General features: G+C 49.5%; 1 protein-coding gene across 5 annotated transcripts in view; it reads right to left on the bottom strand.

Moving 5' to 3' along the window:
- Positions 1–407: 407 nt before the first annotated feature.
- GJC2 (gap junction protein gamma 2) overlaps positions 408–21921 on the bottom strand; it is a 41473-nt gene continuing 19959 nt past the window's right edge. For 2 of the 5 annotated variants that reach the window (XM_072854868.1, XM_072854867.1), the window contains one exon: positions 408–6801. In XM_072854868.1, coding sequence (XP_072710969.1) covers positions 5534–6781 — 1248 coding nt within the window. In that variant the 5' untranslated portion in view covers positions 6782–6801 and the 3' untranslated portion in view covers positions 408–5533. Of the gene's footprint in view, positions 6802–7859; positions 7878–10904; positions 11126–21921 lie in introns of those variants that run through there. The other 3 variants (XM_072854869.1, XM_072854866.1, XM_072854865.1) reach the window with 3 other exon arrangements.

Here is a 21921-nt window from a genome sequence, read left to right on the forward strand (position 1 = left end):
TCTTTGGACAGGGGTCGTGAGTGAACGTGCCTGTCATTTTTAATGGGAGGAGCAAAGACTGAGGTCGTTCAGAAAGGCAGGCTTTCTCACAAGTGCTTTCCCATCATTTGCTCAGCTTGACTCATCAGTTTCTGCCAGACTCTTTAAAGTTTTCTTGCTTTTGAAAGTACAGGCTTTCCTAAGCAGTTTCAGCTCCATGCCTGAAGGAATTGTAGGCAGTGATTCATCAGAGAGACAACACATCCCAAACAACTAGAAGGTCAGCTACTTCTTAAGGCAAAAATATTTTGCAGTGATTTATAGCCGTATCTGGGAAAATAGAGCTCTTACATGGCTAAAACAGGCAAATAATAGATTGAGAATTTCTTGTCATCAACACTCAGCGCTCTTCTCACAGAAAGATCACATGCTTTGCATACTGAAACAAAATGTAAGTTTTATTCCTTTTTATTAGTAATGGATGTGGAATAGCCAGTTGAAGAGTTGGACTGATGTATCTTTCTCTTTTGACCAGTGTTTAATATTCTAACTACAGTCCAGATGTAACATTTACACTGAAAATACTTACAGATTCAACCTCATACTCAAAAAATTTCTAGTACAAATACAGTTAGTACATAAAAAAAATGAACAACAAAAAAAATAACAATCCCAGAAACTTCATAACAGCACAGACTGGTTATGGCCTTGAGTTAAGTTCAAGTATTTCCCAGTGGAATGCAATGCAAGCAACAAGGTAATCTGGCTTTTACGTGGGACATTCCTGGCCCTGAACGGTAAGAATAGAAATATAAATGTGGGCACTTTATCCGACCAAGTTGAGCGAGAGAGTCAACATTTACGATTAGTTCAGCTACAAAGCTAAACCCGTCTTGTGTGTGAACAAAACTATTAACCTGTAAAAAAAAAAGCAAAGCATTAATTATACTACTGGTGTTTCTTCCATGGCCGACGCTGCCTGTCGTCTAATTGAAATTCCTCGAGACGCTGGTTTAGTTTGTAATGGTTGTGATGGGTTTTTAGCTTGTGGTTATCCTTATTTTGCCTCTCTATCCTTTTCCTTCCCAAACTGACATGATAAAAAGAGGGGACTGTTGCTCCTGCCCCAAAAGGAGTTGCTCCTGCAGAGACATTAATGTGTGTCGGTCACCTTTGTGGTGTTGAGTTGGTGGAAAGACACAATATCCTAAAGACTTTCGAGGCCAAGGAGTGGAGGAGGAAGGGGGGGAGTGAGCAACTCAATATACATAGTAATAATAATAATAATCCTTTATATTTCTGGGGCTGTCTGACTCATGCTGCCTCCTGTGTGCAGCTCAGATGGGATCTGGGAGAACTGGGGTCCCTCCTCCCCCGGGTCAGAGGAGTCAGCAGTGTCCTCCAGGCTGGCTGGGACCTTGCAGGTAACTTTGCATCTCTCCCAGGCAGCTCACGACACCGGAGCAGTCCTGCCAGGAATGTGCCTTTGTGCTTCTGTCCCTGTCAAAATCCTTGGAAAACATGGGAAAGCAAGATTAGTTTCCATTTGCAAAGCATTTTATGCAAGGAAGTGTTTCAAGCCTGATAGGTGAGCGGGGCTGGCTGGAACGACAGCGGTTACCCTGTCTCCCTGCCTGACGAGGAGGTTGCATTGATCGCCCAAGAGTCTGCCCTGGCTCTAGTACTCATCAATATGGCAATTATTGACTCTCACTATGGAAAACAGTGTGTGCGTATTAAATGTGCTGGTGACACCAGCTGGGAGGAGGCTGCAAATCTGCTGCAGGATCAACTGACCATTCAAAACCCCCTTGGCGCACTGGGTCTGTGGCATGAAAATAAAAAGGCAGTTTGCAGGAGGGCAGAAAGATCCAGGCCATACAAGCACACATCTGCAGAGAGGGGCAGTCCCCATGCCTGCAGAAGATTGGGTTTCGAGGAGGACCAGGGTGGCGGATGGGTGCATGAAGAGGAGCAGGGTGGAAAGCTGGCCCAAGGGCCGCTGCTGCCTCACTGCTGGGAAGACATGGACTGGCTGGTGGTGGCTCAAAGATACAAAGGAAAACCATGATGCAAAAGCAGCCTTTGAAGAAAGGTTGATGAGACTGGAGTTTAGCTTAAAGCAGACTTGAGGAGGATGAAAACAGTCTTCAAAAACCCAAAAGCTTCTGCAGACATTAAAGGCATGAGATGTTCTCCGTGTCTGCTGAGGAGAGGAGATGCCAGGGGTTGCAGTGAGGGGGGGTTCGTGTTAGCCATTAAGGAAGCATTTGATGGTGGCAAGTTGGCAAGACGATCCATGGTCCTTTCCAACCCTGTTGCTCTACGTGTCTCTGAACCTGCAGCCATGGAGCCCAGGGATCTTCTCCCATCGGGCACTGACCAGCTACATCGTTCGGGCATGGTGTATAGCCCTGCTGTATAAAATGGGTTTAATGAGTTGATCAGGTCCCTGTGACCAGGTTCTGGGATTTTTGGCTTAAAATCCACCCCCCAGTTTTTCCACGGTGAGGCGTTTGCTAGGATGGTTTCCTGAAGCAAGAGCAAGGGAGGCACATGCCCATCCCTGCGCTTGGTGACTCGCTGGTGAATCTGCAAGTCAGTGGGAGCCGAGGGGCTGATCTGAGTCATCAGGAAATGCTCAAGCCACGTCTGGGGCTGAGGGAGGTGTCGCTGGTATGGGCAGGAGAAATCAAAAATCCAGGCTCCTGCACAGCACAGTGCCTTCCAGCATTGTGTGGGAAGGACAAGTTTATCTGGGGCTGTGATATTGCGCTCATCTCAAAAGAATCCGAAAAAAACAGGCAGCATCAAGCCATCGCTCTCCTCAGAATTTCCATCCTTCCCTTGGGATTGTGACTTTAAGTACACACTGTTTCCTGTGGGGCACAAGGCTGGCAATAAATGAGAAGTCGCATCGATGTGGAGGACAAGCTTGTGCCCTGGACATCTTACTAGAGAGCAAATTTCCACCCAGCAGCACCTCTGCTCTCCTCCCCAGCAGCCCTGGGCTGTGGACCTGCATGCATTTACCTTCATGATGGCACCACCGTCGGCAACCAGCCTCTCCTGCATTGCCCGGTGCAGCCCCAGCCCAGGAGGAGAACACGTTCCCGCATGCAGGACAAGGACCAACAGCGCAGTTGGATATGTTTGTCTCCCCACCACCATGGTGTGAACTTTCTGAACCTTTCATGCAAAATTCACAGCAGAAAGGCCATCCCTCCACACGACAGATGTGTGTTACTCCTGACCATTTCTGGTGGGGGGGGTGCACTGATCCTCCTCCTAGATGCGGTTGTCCATTTTCGAGGGGAAGATCTCTAGCAGTGAGAGCGGGCAGAGCTCCAGGCATTTTACTGATGGACCAGGAACCAGCAGGACCAGGAACAAGCCTGAAAGTGTTCCCCAGACTGTTATGCAAAGCCATACTGAATGTTTGTAGCTGGATACCTCATAGGATATTTCTTTGCTTTCTTTTTAAACCTACTTTTTTGCTGCCAGCACTGTTCTCTAATGGCATGGCACAGCTCAGTCGAGATTACCAGGCGCTGAAGGCCATACCCAGGTGTTTCATACTGGCCAAAGGGCCTGGCCAGCTGGGGAACAGGCATCCTCAAGGCCTTCAGAGACCAATATCAAGGACATAAGAAAGATGCCCAGCAAGAAATCACATAGATCCAATGGATAAGAAATACTGGCATGGGGACCTGCATGTGACTTTGGGTGGGTGGCACGGCCCCAAGGGACAAGCTCAGCAAAGGGACAGTGCTGTGTTTGGTGAGGATTTACTTCTTTTGAGTTAGGTTTGATCTTGAAGGCTCTGCCTATTTGAGTTCTCCACAGTGGTGAATCAACTGTTGGACTCTTGGGAGGTTGCGAGAGCATCTGCAAACCACAGGCATCTTGGGAACATCTCAGCGATGAGACCCACTCTGAGATGTGGCAGAGTGGGGCAGTGACTGGTTTCATCCTCTACCATTCAGCAGGAGATGCTCCCTGTGCTCCCAGTGATGAGGTTTTCTTTCTATTTTGTGTTACTGGAGGGGAACAAAGCCACAGCCCCGCAGCTGTGCAAGAGACATGGGATGAAACCACCCCGACAAAGCACATCCTCAGCACTAAGCAGGAGCCTTGGAGCTCAGCAGCTTGGTTTTAACATGCCCCTAGACTCCTGTAGCTGCATGAAAACCACCCTAAAACCAAGCCAAGCTCAAAAAGCTCCCCATAAACTAGTGAAAAACTTCCTGCTACTGTCCTGGTCCTGTCCCCACTGAAGCCAGATCTTCTGTTAAGCCCCCCAAGCAAGTGTGTGAAACCTGCCAGTTCCCCAGGGGAGGCTGGAGGCTAGAAGCTCAAAGACTGCTCCAGGATGAGATCAGCCATAGTCCTCAACCAGCCGGGTTTTCCCAGGGGAGGTGGAAGGCTGCAAAATTACCAAAGGGTTGATATTACATTTCTATATATCTCTCTATGTCTATATTCACACACACATGTTCATATGTGTCTGTATATATACGTACATGTACACACACACACATCATATACACGCTATGCATAGATCTGCTGTCTGCCACTATTTATAAGGGTTTGATTAAACAGAAAAACAAATTTGCCAACACTGATCTTCCAATCTCTACTAATAATCAGCAAATAAAGAAGTCTAAACCCTTTATGATTTTGTTTTCCTGGTTGCATAAAGGCACTTTCTGATGATGTGAAGCAGCAGTTTGTTAAAAACTCTGTAACTGCAACGATTCCCATCACATCTGTAGCAAGCGCTATACAGGCACTGGTATGACGCAACGTCACTGCTCGCTCCTGCTGCGTAGCGTTTGATCGTATTTGCTTTTTGCTTCGATGCAGAGGAATAAAAGACAAAAACCTTCAGCGCTGTGCTATGCTTTTAGGTCTCCCTGTGTAAGACAGACAGTCGCTGTGTTTCTGCTCCATAACCTGATGTGGGTGCCAGCTCGTGGCTCGCAGCATCGAACGATGCCTTCGTTTCCAGCGATGCCTGCTACAGCATCTAGCAATTCAGGCACGACATCAGCTGTAAGCGTGACATGAAGGTTCATGCAATATGTCAGTTGTTTTCTATCAAGGGATCAGAAATTAATTTTGATTAAGGATATTTAGTAATTAAACACTGCCTGACGTACAGCACTGTAGCCTCGCCATGCAGGAGGGGAGCTGCTCGCTGTTGGCCTGACTTCTCTCCTGAGCCACCAGCAGCTCCACTTCCCATCACAGCGCGTTGTCCGGTCTCTGTTGGGGGCTCTGGTGGTGACCGAAGGGGTGCGAGATGCAGGGAGTTTGCTGTTGCTCACTGGAGGTTCCCAGCTGGAGAATGTGTTGGAAACAGGAAAGAAGTGTCTTTTGTTAACGCACTGGAAGACAGCACTAAATTGGTCTGAAACTCCTTTTCTCTCTTGACTTCCATATAAAAATTGCGCCTGTGCCCTGTGAAACGAATGCATGACAATACCAAAAAACCAGAAACAAACCAAAATAAAAACCCCACTTATGCTGTCCTCTCTCCTTTTAGACGAAGCTATATCCATACAGACGTCTTTCCATCTTTACTGCTTGAGCTCCCTTTCTCCAAGCAGGCCTTGGGTTTAGCACCTTGTTTCTCCTGGGCAGTGTTGGCCCGGTTCTGCTCTACCACCGTGCCACCCGAGGCAGGACTGCTGGTTCGAGAAGGTTGCGTGTTGGCCTGGGTGCTGCTGTAGCTCTGAAATGCTATGTCTAACTGCTCCTGGGCCACTCGCAAGTGTTTGTGCAGGGTGGACAAGTCTGCCGGGAGGTTCTCATCTGGGCTGGTGCACTGCTGCTCCTGAGCGACGTTAGCCAAGTTCTGCTCATGAGCCATCAAGCTGTTGGGGATCTTGGTGGACTTCTCTGATTTCACTACCAGGTTGTACTCAGGAGGGCAGGAGATGTTCTTTGGGTAGGCATAATTGTAGGGAGGCTGCCTAAAGCTGTTGATTTTCCGGTTACGAATGGCATCTCGGATGGTCCCAAACCCCAGGTGAAACATCTCACACATGTTCAGAAGTAAGCACAGGCAGCTCACGACATACATCACCAGGAGAAAGATGGTCTTCTCTGTTGGCCGGGACACAAAGCAATCCACAGTGTGAGGGCAAGGGACTCTGTTGCAGACGTAATAGGCTTCTACCTCAAAACCGTAGAGCAAATACTGCCCTATCAAAAAGCAAACTTCAAAGGAAGCTCTGGTAAGTAGCTGGAAGACGTAGATTTTCATCAGTCCTTCTTGCTGGATGCGCCTCCTCCCGTCATGCTTTTGTTGCTCTTTGCTTTTGGGCTTGGCTTTGGCTTTCTCCTTTTCTGCTGTGTCGTCAGAGATCATGGGCTCCTCTTCATCAGCCTCCATCGGGTCCTCCATGTTGCGCACTGCCTGCCAGTTCAAAGCAAACTGCTTCTTCTTCTTGAATCCCTTGAACTTCTTCTCCTCCTCCGCCGACCGGGCGATCCTGTGGATGGCATAGCCCAGGTACATGACTGAAGGGGTGGATATCATGATGATCTGGAAGACCCAGAATCTGACGTGTGACAGCGGCGCAAAGGCATCGTAACAGACGTTGTCGCAGCCAGGCTGCTTGGTATTACAGGTGAACTTGCTCTGCTCGTCGGAGTAGATGGACTCCCCTCCCACCGCTGTCAAGACAATGCGGAAGACGATGAGCACGGTGAGCCAGACCTTCCCCACGAAGGTGGAGTGATTGTGAATCTCTTCTAGCAGGCGGGTTAGAAAGCTCCAGCTCATGTTGGTCATAAGGGCTACTCAGTTATAACCTGCAGGAAGAGGGGGAAGAAAAAAACATAGCTGTAACTTAACATCTGTGGCTGCAGTCAGTAATATGGCTGTGACATTGGCACATCTGTGACAGATGAGATCATTTTATCTCAAAGAGGCACCCTTCACTGCTGCAGCCCATCTCCCCAGGACCTGATTAGGGACCTGAGGGACCATGACATGGGGCTGGCCATGAGAGTGCAGCATCGGGGAACGAGCCGTGGCCAGTGTGGGCATGTGCTGCACCACCGTAATGGGAGGCAGGGATAGCTGGTGGTACTAGATAAACACAGATTAATAACACAACAAGCCACAGCACCTACTAGGTTCACCATTACCCGCCTTGTTGCCTGTTTCAAGCCGTTGCTCAGCTGTGAGAAGGGTTTGCATAACTAAATTGAACGCAAGGCACCATGGAAGCCACCTAGGCACAAAAAGGTGCTTAACTTGTGATAATCTCTTGCTTCCATGCCGTGAGCTCAAGTGTCTGAGCTGAAAGCAGGAGTAGGGGATGGTGCCCATACCACAAAGACTTGCACTGCTGAAATATCTTTCATTAGCAAACCCAGAAAAATGCAAAGAATCAGCAAAAGAATGGGAATATTTATGTTTACAGGCTGATGGCCCTTTTAAGTTCCTTTTGAAAAAACAGAACAAAACAAAACAAATGTTTAATCAAATGCAGGCTGTTTTAAAAATAAACCTTGAAAAGCTTTCAGAGAAAACCATGCATTTATTAGAAGACCTGGACAGCTGGGGAGGAAGAGCTTGTAAAAAACATTTTGTGTTTAGCTTAACTTGCAATGGGGCCTCAGCCAGAGCTCCTTGGGTGACCCCAGGCATCATTAAAGGCAGGCAGCAATTTTACTGCTTGTCTGGCAGCAGCCCTGGCAGATACCTGGATGAAAGCAACAGGGAAAGCACTCAGGCCCAAAAAGCACCATGGCGAGGGACAGCGGGGCTCTCACTCCAGAGCAGCAGAGGATGGCATCATCCTTTCTGTTCCCCTGCGTCCCTCCTCTGAATCATCCTCAGGCTCATCATGGAGTTTACCCACCTTGTTTGCGTGCAGACACCTGATGGCAGGCAGTAAATTAGGCATCCGCAAACCCAGTCCCACCCATGAACTGACGCCTACCGCTGCACCCAGAAGCAGAGCGGCAGACGTAGGAGTCAAGCACATAAGCATGGACACAAAAGAGTTAGTTATCGTGGGGCAGCACATAGCAGCGGTGTGTTATGGCTCAGCAGTAGCTGCCCTGGCACAGGCTACTCCCCTGTGGTCCTTCACGATCATGCAGAAGAAGAGAAAGGAGCTGTTGTCCATACATTGAAAGAGTATGGACATCAGACCTACCCCTCCATGCTGGCTGAGCATGGCTGGGTGGAGGTAAATATCCAGGAGGGAAGATGATGCCATGAGACATGAACATGGTCCTAACCTGGCTTTGCACCACTTTTATATGGAGACACAAAATTATGCCCTAGGGTTTCCATGGCACAAGCCAGGCTTTGAGCCCATCACCCGTGCCAGACGCAGGGTGGGAGCAGCCACCAGCGTCAGCCATGGGCACAGCCCCATGTGGGAGAAAGAAGGGAAACGTGCCTTGCTCTGTTCTCCACATCGAGCCTTTCTGGAATGCGATTTTGCTCACGCTGCTTCTTAGGACAGGAGCCAAACAGCACTGGTTTGCTCAGCACTCGCCTTCGCGCTGCCCCGGGAGGTAACAGCGTAGTTCGAGGCTCGAGATGCAGTGAAATTCTTCCGCTCTCGAGGGCTCTCGAGAGCAGGCAGATGGAATTTTCTAACCCTGCTATTTCTAGATCAAACAAATCCTCTGCGAACCCAAACCCCCAAGTCTTCACACGCCAGACCGAGACTGTGGGAGCACTCTGCAGATGGTGTTATTCTTGTCCTGTAGCTGGAGAAACTGAGGCAAGGAGCAGAGAAACAGCTCACTCTAGGCTGGGTAATAAGCCAGAAGAGGTGGGGAAGTTCTCCTCTCTGCCCTCAACTTACCTGGTGAAGAACAACAGCCCTCAAAGCTGCTGGGGCCAGAATCCCGATATTCTGCCCCCAAAATGATGCCTTGGACCCAATGGTCAGTACAGAAATGCTGTTGCAGATAGGACAATTCAGCCACTGCAGAAGAACGTGGAAAGCAATCACCATGGACCTATTCTTTATTTATTGAGGAAACTGGATTTATTCAGGGCTGAGATGGGAAAGCATCCCCTCTGATTGCCTTTTTGCTTATTTAGAGTCAGTGGATACACTTTAAAGTGTCTTTAACCTTTCCTCTGGTTTGTGTCCACATTCAGATATGGGCAAAATGGGCCGTTAAATGATTTGCAGGATTAATCCGGGCACTTGGCCAAGCTCCAGCTGACAGGGGGCTGGGAAGGGAAGACCCTGCTGGGTGCAGCAATGGCCTATTGTGGGACATGGTGCATCCGGGTCCAGCCGAGGCAGGGCTGGGGCTTGGATCGAACACACATCGGCCCCAGCTTGGCTGGCCCCATGCGGGCATTCAGCCACCTCCTGGCTCCCATCTGCATCCCAATCAGCTGCAAGCCCCAAATTGGTCTAAAACACAGGCTTCAAATGTCCTGTAGAGCAGTTCGTTTATAATTTCACTGCTCACCTAAGGGGTTTATAAGGTCTACACCGGGCATAATTTACTGTTTTGCAAGTGTTAGTCACGGACACAGTTCCCAAAGCTCGGAGTCACCTCCCAGCAGCAGTTTTGCTGGGGCAGGGAGGGTCTGACCAAGGTAGTGGTGGCTTTTGGAATAAATATTCAAGTTTTGATCTGATATTAGTCAGTGTTGTTAGCAAAACACCCACTGTCTCCTCTGGGAAACACATTTTGGAAAGGAGCACCCGATAGCGTTGGTTCAAAACACTCACAAACCTCCTGAGTCAGGGAGAAGGAAAGAAATTGCAAAATAATCGAAGTGGCGGGTTGTTGCTTTAAGAAGACCACCTCCGGTTACCAGCCACCAGCCCAAGCTGTTGGTCCTGCCATTGACACTGCGGTTAGCTCTCCATGCACATCTGGATCTGCAGGAACATCTGCAGGAAACAGCCTCGAGCTGTTTCTGCGCCCCTGGGACCCCGCTGTTGCCTCTGTGTATGATCACACCTTGATGTTATTACCACTCCTGTGTGTCCACCCACTCTCCTGGCACCGTATTTGAAAGCGGGAGCTGAAGGAAACGAATTAAAAAACCCTCCTACAATCAGTTCAGTTAAACTTCCAGTGGTTTTTTGCGACTCACTGGCTAGAAAGACTATACTATGAGATTTCAATGCCTTTAATTGCTTGGGGGGCTTAGTACACCATGATATTTTGGAATCAGTTATAAGGCAAACAAGCTTCCAAGGAAGGATTTGTTCACATTGCTTTTGTTGATGAATAGGATGGTACTAGGAAAAGACTATGTCTCATCTCCTCACAATGCCAACTATCAAAGCGCAAAAAATGGATTTTTGCACCTTCTGTGTGCTTCAGACCTAATTCCTCCATGCAATGGAAAAGTTACAAGGCCAGCTCCCTGGGGAAAAAAACCTGTGTGGATCTGCAGCAGGTAGATGGATTACACTAGGTGGTTCAGGTAGTTAAATTACCTGCCGGAGAGATTGCTTGAGAGGACCCACCATCCCTCTGGTTTTGAAATCCATTCATTCACAGTCATCTATCTTCACATGTTGTCTCCAGATTAGCTGACATGCAGTGTATGAAACGCATGCGGGGTACAAGTTGCACTTTGAAACTGCTATAAAGGAGGAGTTGGACCGCTCAACCCATCAGCAGCACTTAAAATAGTGAAAATCGTGTGCAGCCAGGTACCGGAATGAGCTGTTGGTTCCGTGTTCTCATGATGGTTACTTCCCAAAACCCACTGACCCCTCTGCACAATCACAGGCACAACTGTTGGAACTGGGACAACTTTAAAACCTGAGTCTAAAATAAGCAGAAGGAGGAAAAAAATAAATAGAAAAAAACATCTGTGCTAGCTGGATGTCCTTCCTTTCTGCACGGTTCCCACACCGTTGCTTAAGCTGCAGGGAAAACAACGGAAAAAAAAACCTACTTACAGAGACATGGTGCTTCTCGTGGCGGCTTTCCCTCCTCCGCCGACATTCCTGTGCCGCCAGCCCTCCGCCTTGCCCTAGATAAACTCCCGCCGCCTCGGTCCAGCCATGCCCCAGCAGTTGGAAACCAGAGCTCAAGGGAAGTATTTAATGTGCTGTCAAACCCCGCCTCTCCGGTGGCCAGGCACCCACCGCCGGGAGGTCCTGCCCCAGCTGCCTGCACCCCTACGGTCAGTCCCACCGCCGCTCAGGGCTCCTCTGTCCCTCGCCAAGCCTTGGGAGAAGGAGGGAAGGTGCTATATATATATATATATATGTATACCGGGGAAGAAAGGGGCATCGGTTTTAAATCCAAACAAGTCACCGGGTCTGGTTTTAGGAACGCTGCCTGGAATTTTGCTGCTGAGCTCTTGAGCTGGTTGGAAGTAAATTAATAGCATCGGCTAGTGGCACTGGTAACAGATTTGTAAGACAGAGAGCATGACTAATAGGGAACATGTGGAAAACACATTTTGGCAAAAGTTCCTTGGTTGCTGGGAGAAAAAAAAATAATAAGGAGGCAAAGCTCACTAGTGAGAAAAACCGCTCTGAAGCTCCTGCTTTGCTGCTCCCCCAGGCAAGGCTTTCTCTGAAAGAGGTGGTGCACCCCTCTCCAAGCTGGTGGATGGGAGCAGAGAGCAGATGAAGGATGGGGAAGGGGTTTTGAGCACACACAGAGACTTTTTGGCTTCTTTGCAGAAGCAGGAAGAAATAAGGAGTATGGGAATGTACATGAAGCCTAAGGCAAGTACAGAAGAAAACCTCCGTCCTGCTGGTCCAAGGATCGCGTCTCGTCCCTGCTCCATCTGTGGGGAGCTTTGGCATTGCCACCCCAGTGTGATCAGGGCTCCAGGTAGCTGCTGAGATGGAAACAGAGAGTCAAGGCAGAAAGTCTCCCCAAGGGCCAGCAAGGAGGAGAAGGAAGCGACAGCATCAGCCAACAAGTCATGAAAAGCATCAGATCCAGCCTTTGAGGGGAGAAAGTATGGGAGGATGTACGTTTTGATCAAGGGGGACTTTTGAAACCATATGGTTAATTGGGAACTTGCATCCCTGGTCCTGACAAAGCAGGATATTCACTCTCCTGTCAGACCTCTGGTTTCCCGAAGAGCCCGAAGGGACGCGGAGGGTCAGTTCCTGCTCGCTGGAGCATCTCACCCCGACACTCTTGCAAGCAGCAGCATCTCCTGCACTGCTCCATGCTGACTAACGAGCCGTACTGCTGAAAGTTGCTCTGCGAGAGCCCAGGAGCATGTGAGCCTCTGCTGTCACCAGAGCTCGGCTGTGTGACACAACCCCATTGCAGCTAATGGGGTCTCTGGGGAGGCTAGCATTTCTGGGCACATTGCAGTAATTTTCCTGAAGGTTTTAAGTTATAAAGTAATTACTCATACACAGTGATAAGTTAATTCACTGTTCAGAAGTAGCCATCTATGATAGGCAAGTGGAAAAAGCCCTATCATCAGCTAAGTTAGGTGTAGAGATGAATATACCCTTGGGTGAGTATGCCACACTAGGGAAACCAGAGTTTGGGAGGCATTTTGGAGGAATAAGCCTCTAAAGAAGTTAAATTATCACAACCCTGGCTGCATGCTTCAACTTAAGCACATTGCACACCGACAAAGCTTGAGCTCTCAAAGGACATGGGGAGATAGGGAGCTGGTTTCAGAGGAGAGCACCAGGGCTGGAGATCTCCTCCAGCAACACCCCAACCTTCCTGGAGATCTCTCATTGGGACCCCTCTGAGGGGAGAAAACATCCAGCGAGCCGAGGCCACATTACCCCTGCGTGTTCCCGGGGTTGGATTTGGCCTCCAGCATGCTGGGGCAGTGACCTCTTTGCCCGCATGGTCCTTCAAGTCTGGAGACAGTGCAGTGGGTCACCTCGTGGTCACCTCCACAGGGGCCACCGCATGGTCCTTGGGTGCATTGCCCACAAGCAGGGACCCCACAGCTTCCAGCACATCACACCATCTACTTCTAAAAGACAAGTCCTGTGAGATACATCAGACCTGAGGGATGGCCACCAAGATCTCATTCCCATCAAAGAACTGTGGTGAAACTTCCACCCACTCCAGCCGGTGCAGGATGGAGCTGCAGAGAAGTATTATTAGTTACTTAAAAATAACTAGCTGAGAACAACTTCCAGGCTCTGCAGGATTGCGGGCAGCAACTTAGAGATAAAAGGCAGCTCAGCATGGTCCCTGTCCCGTGGGTCATGCAGCCTTTCCAGGCCCTTTGCTTCCTAACCGTGCGGGTTATTTATACACACAGCAATCTCGTCTGGTGGAAGTTTTCTTGGGGCATCTGTGCTTCAGGCAAGCTGAGCAACATCTGCTCCTGCTCCAGCCTCCTGCCCAGCAGGTCTGGCCATCACACTGGCAGGGATCGAGTGATTCCCATCACCAAACCATCACCCATGGGCCAAACCATCACCTGAGGAAGGAGGCAGAGGGCTGGAGGCAGAGCCAGACCTTTGCATTTTCTCCTGCATGCTTTAGCTGGGTTTTCACCAGCCGAACAGGTTGTGTGAAAGCCAAAACCTTCGCTGCATGGGTAATAACAGAAAATGGCAGGGGTATGCGCACAGTTATAAATAGTGTTTTCTTCCTCCCAAGGAAGACATTGGAGAGCAAACAGCTTTTTTAGACATAAATTAATGTACAGGCTAAAAAAAGTCATAGGCACCTTTTCACTCTCGACCCACCCCTGCAGCGTCCCATGTCCCCGATTTAATGCTTAGCACTGAGAAAAGGAAATAAAAGAGAGGGTGGAGATAGAGGGGGAATGGATGTGACGAAGCATTGTACGATTCTGGCTGCTGCTGGGAGTCACCTCTCCAAGTCACTTCTCCACCCAGGCACCGCTCGTGTTTCAGAGTAGTGATCTATACATACTTCTTTTAGATATCCTATTGAAATAAGTGAGTGCTGTCACTAACGATAATGAGATCTGGTGTAACATCTCCCTGCTATGTCAGTGATGAGTAGCAACTGTAATTATCCACTCTGGCCACAAATCTACGAAGCTCTGTACTGTATTGCACTGAGAGTTCATTTTTCTTCTCTAATCTTTACCTTTTGGATTTTCATTCCATCTGTTTTAAAACTAAACGAAATGAAGAAATGCACCTTTGTTCAAATGATAAGCCTGCTTTTTAAAACAAGACCCAGGAAGCAACATCACTGTGTTGAGACAAATGTCACAAAATTGAAATAAATTAAGAATGTCAAGTTTTCATCTAATTGGAAATTGTTGGATTTGGGCTTAAGAGACTACAGAATTTCATGTCTGAGAAGCAAAAATGTTTGAATATCACAAATGAGGGCAAGACTGAAGCAGCAGTTTTAATTTGTATCTTTTCTTCTTTGACTAACTTCACTAACCTTTTTTCTCTGACCTTCGGACATGGGATGCGGGACACATCTTCGCCCTTGGTGGCTGTGGGTGCCATCCGCTTTGAAAGCGGTTTGTGATGGAAAGGGTGACAAAGGCACTGCCTAAAAGGAAGTATTAGACTTGGAAAATATTCTACTTCTTTTGCATCATCTTAAAGTCCACTGCAGAACTGCTGAATTTTGTTATTATTCTGATTATTCAGTAACTTGGTGGCAGTTAGAGAGAAAAAGGGATCTGGGGCTTTATAGCTTTGCCAGTGGACGATAGAGTCACAGAAAGGCACGCTGAGGGTTATCTTTGCAAGCGAAGGCGGCACTTTAAAACATTGCAGCTACACAGGAAAAGAGTCAGGTTTTAATTTCATTAGTGTCTCTGGTGTGGCTGGACTGTTACTTGCAGCCCCATGCCTTTAGTGGAGCACCACAGTTCTGGAAATGGCTTTAAACTGAGATTTTTTTTCCCCAGATGTAAAGATGTGCTTCAGGGAGTGGCAACCTCCTTTCTCAATGCATCCTCCTTTCCTCCAGTCCCCCTCGTCCTGCCGTTATCCTCGCTGTCTTCAGGGCTGCTGGTCCCTGAGCACACAGGTGTGGGGGGATTGATGGGTTTGGGAAAGGGCTCGGGCTCGTTTTTGACAAGTTTTTGACAAGTTTGGTTGAAGTCAGCATTACAACCTTGGCATTTCTAATGGCTGGTTCCCAGGCACGTGCCTGGTTGATAGGACCAGGTAAATGGAGCACTGCAGAGAGGTCTGAGTACGTATCTCACTGGGGCACTTTCAAGGCTGCCTTCCATTTTCTGACGGGAAAGAGGCCATCAGCACCCATCGGAGCTCCTGCTTCATGCCTGGAGTCTCCAGAGGCTTCAGCGTCGCAAGGACTCAAGTTGTGTCATTGCCCCAGTGACGTGCTGGCTGTGCCGGGGACTTCTGCTGGGACACAGAGCCATGTCTCTTGTGTTAAGGTGCTTTGGGACAGGCCAACCCCTTCCAGCAAGGGCAGAAGCAACGTACTGGGATAGGACTTGGGGCTATGGGTGGAGGCACCATGCCTTGCGACAGCCCCTGTTCCCGGCCACAGAAACAGCCCATTCACTCGAAACAGTAGCTGAACCAACACCCCTGTTTCTGGGTGATGGTGTCAAGGCCAACTGTGGACATCCCAGGGACCCATTCAGGAGCTGTGATGCAGAGACGGGAGGGAGCAGGTGGGAATGGCCGCAGTGCTGCTCAACTCAACCACCCCAGTCAAGGACCCCTGGGCTCCCTTTCAGTCCCACCATGTTCCGAAGCTTAACCCAGAAAAAAATCTCAGTTGTGCAAACTTCCCTCCTTCACCGAGAGCTTTGGGCATTCTCCGAGATTTGGGACTAAGCAGGGCTCACATCATAAGAAATCTGCCAAAACCTCAACTCTCTTAAAAAAAAAAATTTACAGGCGGCAGAAAAAGCTGTGCCAGTGTCTTGCTAAAATCTGCTTCATCGCAAATCTCTGTGCGGACTTTTCAGGACAGTGGTGATGACAACCCCAGTGCAAATGTGTCATTTGAACAACACAGAGCCAGGGCCTCTACCTATTCATCATCAGGTTCGTTTTTCTTCTGCATCCAGCTTTGCTTGTTGGGTGAACCCAAGAAGGTTTTGATCTGGATCAGGATGTTGCAGTTGGTCTCTGGCTCTTGCAAGGATCAAACAGAGAAAATCGGGTCTCACATGTTTTTCCAAAGCCCGCGGAGATTTTGGCTGCATAATGTAAGGATGTTTGAAAACGAGGTGATGGCTGCTTTCTTTTATGCACTCTGAAAATATAAACTCTGGCTCTGAATTGCCATGAAATTCGGACCACAGTTGTGTTTCAGTTAGCCCAGAAGACAGGTCAGAAAACAGAATTTCTGTTAAGTTTGCATTGGTTTGTGATTGGAGCAAAAAGCCAATGCTGTTAGCAGAATGAATAATATTTCTGCTGAAAAACAGTGAAATGTTTCCTTTGGATATCACTGACTGATGATCGCAGAAAGGTAAAAGCACTTCATTTTGAAAATGACAAAAAAAATAATCTGATATAGTTAAATAACAGTAAGATTTAAATTCCAAAGTACAAAAGCCCAGAGGAAGCATTTAAACCCAGGCTGGAGAGCAGAAGTGATTTATTCCAGCCCTTCCCAGCTGAAAATTTCGCTGTGATGGACACATTCTTGAGATAAATTTCAGCGTTGACAAAACCACATATTTTTTCTGACAGGAACCTTTCTGCTGAAGTTGTCAAGGATGGCAAGATAACACGGGCCAACACACCAAAAGGTGGTAAGAAGGGACTCGCGGAGACCCCCAGGGACGTGGCTCAGCAACGCCCTTTATAGCATTTTTTCCCTGTGTCTGTTCCTGCTCCAAAGAAAGCATCTGCCTCAATAGTCAGAGGTCAAATCGAGCAATTATTCCCTTCTCTATTTGCTTCCCTTTCCTGAAGTAGCTGGAGAAGCAATGGGAATGAAAGGCCATCTCCAGCCGCACCCGTTGGGGTCGTACCTGGCGTTAGTGCTACCCCCGTCTCTCCTGCAAACCCATCGCGGCTCCCTGAGCTCTCATAACAGGAAGCAATAAACTTTCCAGCCGGTGTTCCCAGCCCTGGCTGGCCTGCAGCAGAACCCTGTGAAGCCAAGCCAGGCTTGACTCGCTGTAGACCTTCCTGAACTTGTACAAAAGAGTGAAAAAAAAAAAGAAATTCAATAAAAGTCAGAGGAAATCCATCCCCTGACGAAAATGGCCGTGCAAAAGTTCACGGCATGTCGCCTCCTCCTGCTGTTGCCCCCGCGGTCGCTCCTCTATCTGCAGTTCACCGAGCAGCGGTGTGTTAATGCAGGCAGGGGCAGAGGAAAAAGGCCAGGGTGCATGGGAGAATTAGGGAACGCTGGAAAAAAAGTCAAGCGGCCACATTTTTGGCTGCTCCAGAAAGGTGTTGGTTTGTTTTTTTTTTCCCCCTAACACCTGTGGATGGGCAGAGATGGTGTGTTAGGAGGGAGCTTGGAAGAGCCCCAGGAAAAGGGGGCAGGAGCAAGAGGAGCAGGAACAGAGGTTTGAAGCTCAGCCACGGCTTCTGGGCTTGATTCAAGAGCTGCTGGGTGAGGTCCATGGCTCACACTGAGTGGATGAGAGGAATGGTTTCCCTGCTTTTCAGCTGCGTGAAAACCATGTGCACAGTGTCAGTGGGGGGAGAGGGGAGGGGATGGAAGCAGCCAGTGACTCTGCATAGGGATGAACATCTTGGACACAGCTTGAGGGTAAAGACAGCAACACCCCAAAGCGAAGGTGGAGTGGTCGTGTCCTCTGTGGATCCACACAAGCAAAGCAAGACATGCTCAACACCTCCTCTAGCTTTCCTCACCAAACCCCTCTTGCAAATACCTGAAAATACAGATAGTTTTAGGTTTTCTTGTGGAAAATGCTTTGCACCTATCCAGGCGGGCTGCTGACTCGGAGAGTTTAACTCTGTTTTTTTGCAGCAGTGCCATCGAGAAAAATGTTAGTGTCATGTCTGTCATCACACGCCTCATCTGTCAGACATGGGGAAGTACAATGGCCACCACAACAGGCGGGACAACCGGTACACAACCAATGCTGGTCTGGTTCAACCAGCCCCATTACATGTAGCAGCTCCCAGGACAGACTCTCCTACCAGGATTTAAACCAGGTTCTTATGGGTCGGAGCAACCCAAGGAGACCCTGCCACTGCCCTTGGCTCTGGCTGAAGGGCGCTTTTGCCCCTAGTAAAGGACAGTGTGACCCACCACTAACCATGGCCCCATTTGTCAAAGTGGAGACTCAGCTCTATAGGTTCAAGCTCAATCCTGGGCTGACAGCCACCTGCCCAAACCACAAGTGCAATATGGAAGAAGGCTCTGGACTGGGAAGTTGGTGGAGGTTTCTTTCAAACCTGAGTGCAGGAGAAGCCCAGCATGAGAACCAGGTCCAAAGTTATCTTTGTTTCTTTACTACCCCAAAAATATCTGTAATTCGCCAACCAAAGTGCAGGGTAGAGGAACCGTGTCTCAACCCTAACAAGGACAGGAGCTTGCAGTGAGCAAGTGCCCCAGAAATTGGTGCAGGAACGGGACCCACAGGATCCAACCCAGCTACATGAACCAGGTCCAAGCTCTACCTGCCTTTACATGATGCTCCCTCATCCAGCCCTGGCCATACATCATGATCGCTGAGCAACTGCCCTGTCCTACGCCGTCCTCCAGGCAGAACTCATGCCTTACTGCTTTAAACAACCGTGTGGTTAAAGACGATGTGCGGGTGATTTGGAAGAGCTGCGATGCTCGTGAGCAGATTTAAGGTCCTTTTGCTTTGGTGTGGCATCTACTCAGGGTGCTGAGTCCTCTGCGCTCTGCTCTACCAAGAACATAAGGGTGGTCTCCTAAACCCATCATCCAGCACCTCAACAGGTGGTCTGGTTGCAGGAGCTGAGGTGAAGCTCAAGGAGCAGGACTTGTAAGGTGAGCCAAAATCTTATCCGAACCAGGACATGTGCATCTAAGACACCAAACCTCTCTGAACATCCCAACACTCATCACTGGAGCATCTATTGCCCAACCTCCTGGCTTTGGAGGACCCTCAGACTTATCAGGTCAGATAGAGCCATAACAGTGAGGCCACTCCATGACCCAAGTGTTGTGCAAACAGGGAAAAGGGCTTGGGACAGCTGCCAAACCCTTCCCTCTACCGTAATCACCCATCTCTGCTCCCTCCCTGAATAAACTCCAAGCTGCAGACCTGCCACCCCAAATCACCAAAATGTCCTCCTGAGCTCAGCCCTAGCTACCTGGACACCAGACCCCTCCTCACAGTAAAAAAATCCAACATCAACTAAATAAGGATATTGAAGACAAGAAAGCAAATGCCAAAGTGAAAATACCAGACGCTTGGATGCGACTTTATGGCCCATTTTTTCCATTACTAATAAGATCTAAACATAGTTAAAAGAGAAGAGAGAGAGAGAGAGAGAGAGACTCAAATGTGATAAATTAGGAAACCAACGGGTTGGACATGCTCTTGCCAACTGTTCTTAGATAACAGACAAAACAGAAAATAAAGAAAAAAAGGAAACATTATTACTACAAGTGCTTTCCTATCCTTCTGGCTGGGTTCCCAGCATGACCGGGGAAGGTTTCTACTCTGCTTACCCAGATTTATTCTTACACCAGTATCACCAGTAAATATTTAAATAACCACTTAGGTAATTATACGATCATGTTTACATGCAGAGAAGAGGAAGATGAGAGAGAAATGCCCGAAGGAGTGCCCGGTGCCAGGCGAGCAGTATGGTACCTTCCCTGGGAGCCCCGGGGACAGGAACATCGGTGAAGGCTGGCCGGTCTGATCCGAAGGCGAGTGTGGGGTGGGAAAGGGACGAGAGCCTTCCTGGACGTGTTTACATAGGTGGGCCCCCACCCGCTGACGCCGGAGAGGTCAGCAGCTCATGCCTCGCATCTGGACGCCACTGGGTCCCCCGTGCCAAGAACGGAGACCACGTGTCTTTTCAACCCCAAAGCTCGCAGGACTGGAGAGGAGTTAAATCAGTGTCCCTCCTTCCCTTCCAGAGGTAGATAGTGGGGTGGAGAAGGTGCCCTCAGGCTGGCATCCGGGTGGGAGTGGAGCCAGTCCCATTTGGCCCTAGGCCATGCTGATGCTCGAAGCAAAGGTTGACTCTGAGATCTGCAGTGCTAGAGGTCCAAGCCCTTGGGCATCCAATGGGGTGCTGGCCGCACCTTTTCCACCCCCTCCACCACACTGGGCATGAGCACACACACCTGCCTGTCTGCCATGCTGGGCATCCAGATATCCAAAGCCTGCACCAGCACCAGCAAAACCTATACCAGCACCACCAAAACCTACACCAGCACCACCAAACCCTACACCAATACCACCAAAACCTACACCAGCACCACCAAACCCACACCAGCACCACCAAACCCTACACCAATACCACCAAACCCTACACCAGCACCACCAAACCCTATACCAGCACCACCAAACCCTACACGAGCACCACCAAACCCACACCAGCACCACCAAACCCACACCAGCACCACCAAACCCTACACCAATACCACCAAAACCTACACCAGCACCACCAAACCCACACCAGCACCACCAAACCCTACACGAGCACCACCAAACCCACACCAGCACCACCAAACCCTACACCAATACCACCAAAACCTACACCAGCACCACCAAACCCTACACCAATACCACCAAAACCTACACCAGCACCACCAAACCCACACCAGCACCACCAAACCCTACACCAATACCACCAAAACCTACACCAGCACCACCAAACCCACACCAGCACCACCAAACCCTACACCAATACCACCAAAACCTACACCAGCACCACCAAACCCTATACCAGCACCACCAAACCCTACACCAGCACCACCAAACCCTACACAAGCACCACCAAACCCACACCAGCACCACCAAACCCTACACCAATACCACCAAAACCTACACCAGCACCACCAAACCCTACACCAATACCACCAAAACCTACACCAGCACCACCAAACCCACACCAGCACCACCAAACCCTACACCAATACCACCAAAACCTACACCAGCACCACCAAACCCTATACCAGCACCACCAAACCCTACACCAGCACCACCAAACCCTACACAAGCACCACCAAACCCTACACCAATACCACCAAAACCTACACCAGCACCACCAAACCCACACCAGCACCACCAAACCCTACACCAATACCACCAAAACCTACACCAGCACCACCAAACCCTACACCAATACCACCAAAACCTACACCAGCACCACCAAACCCACACCAGCACCACCAAACCCTACACCAATACCACCAAAACCTACACCAGCACCACCAAACCCTATACCAGCACCACCAAACCCTACACCAGCACCACCAAACCCTACACAAGCACCACCAAACCCACACCAGCACCACCAAACCCTACACCAATACCACCAAAACCTACACCAGCACCACCAAACCCACACCAGCACCACCAAACCCTACACCAATACCACCAAAACCTACACCAGCACCACCAAACCCTATACCAGCACCACCAAACCCTACACAAGCACCACCAAACCCGACACCAGCACCACCAAACCAGACACCAGCACCACTACACCGTATGCCACCTCCACCAAACCCTACACCAGCATGACCAAACCCTACACCACCACCACCAATCTGTACACCACCTTCACCAAACCCTACAGTACCTCCCCAACCCATGATGTCCCTAGGTTGGGACCATGAGCCTGAGAGTTTGCCATGGTCCCGTCATGCCTCATGCACAGGGCTAAGGCAGACACCCCAACCTTGCTGCCTTCCCCCTCCTACCAAAGGACGGACCAAGCTGGTCCCTGCTACCCAGCTGCCTGCACCCCATGCGGGGGAACTTCACCCCAGGGGGGGAAGGAGCCAGGAGATCTGGGCTGCAGCCAGGTGCTCTCAGAGGACCATCATGGGATGGTACCTTCCTCCCTGCAGCATTGCATTCCCAGACACAGGACCCGCTGCGTGACCCCCCCA

This window comes from Ciconia boyciana, chromosome 2 (genome assembly GCF_034638445.1).
Source record: "Ciconia boyciana chromosome 2, ASM3463844v1, whole genome shotgun sequence".
Lineage (NCBI taxonomy): Eukaryota > Metazoa > Chordata > Aves > Ciconiiformes > Ciconiidae > Ciconia > Ciconia boyciana.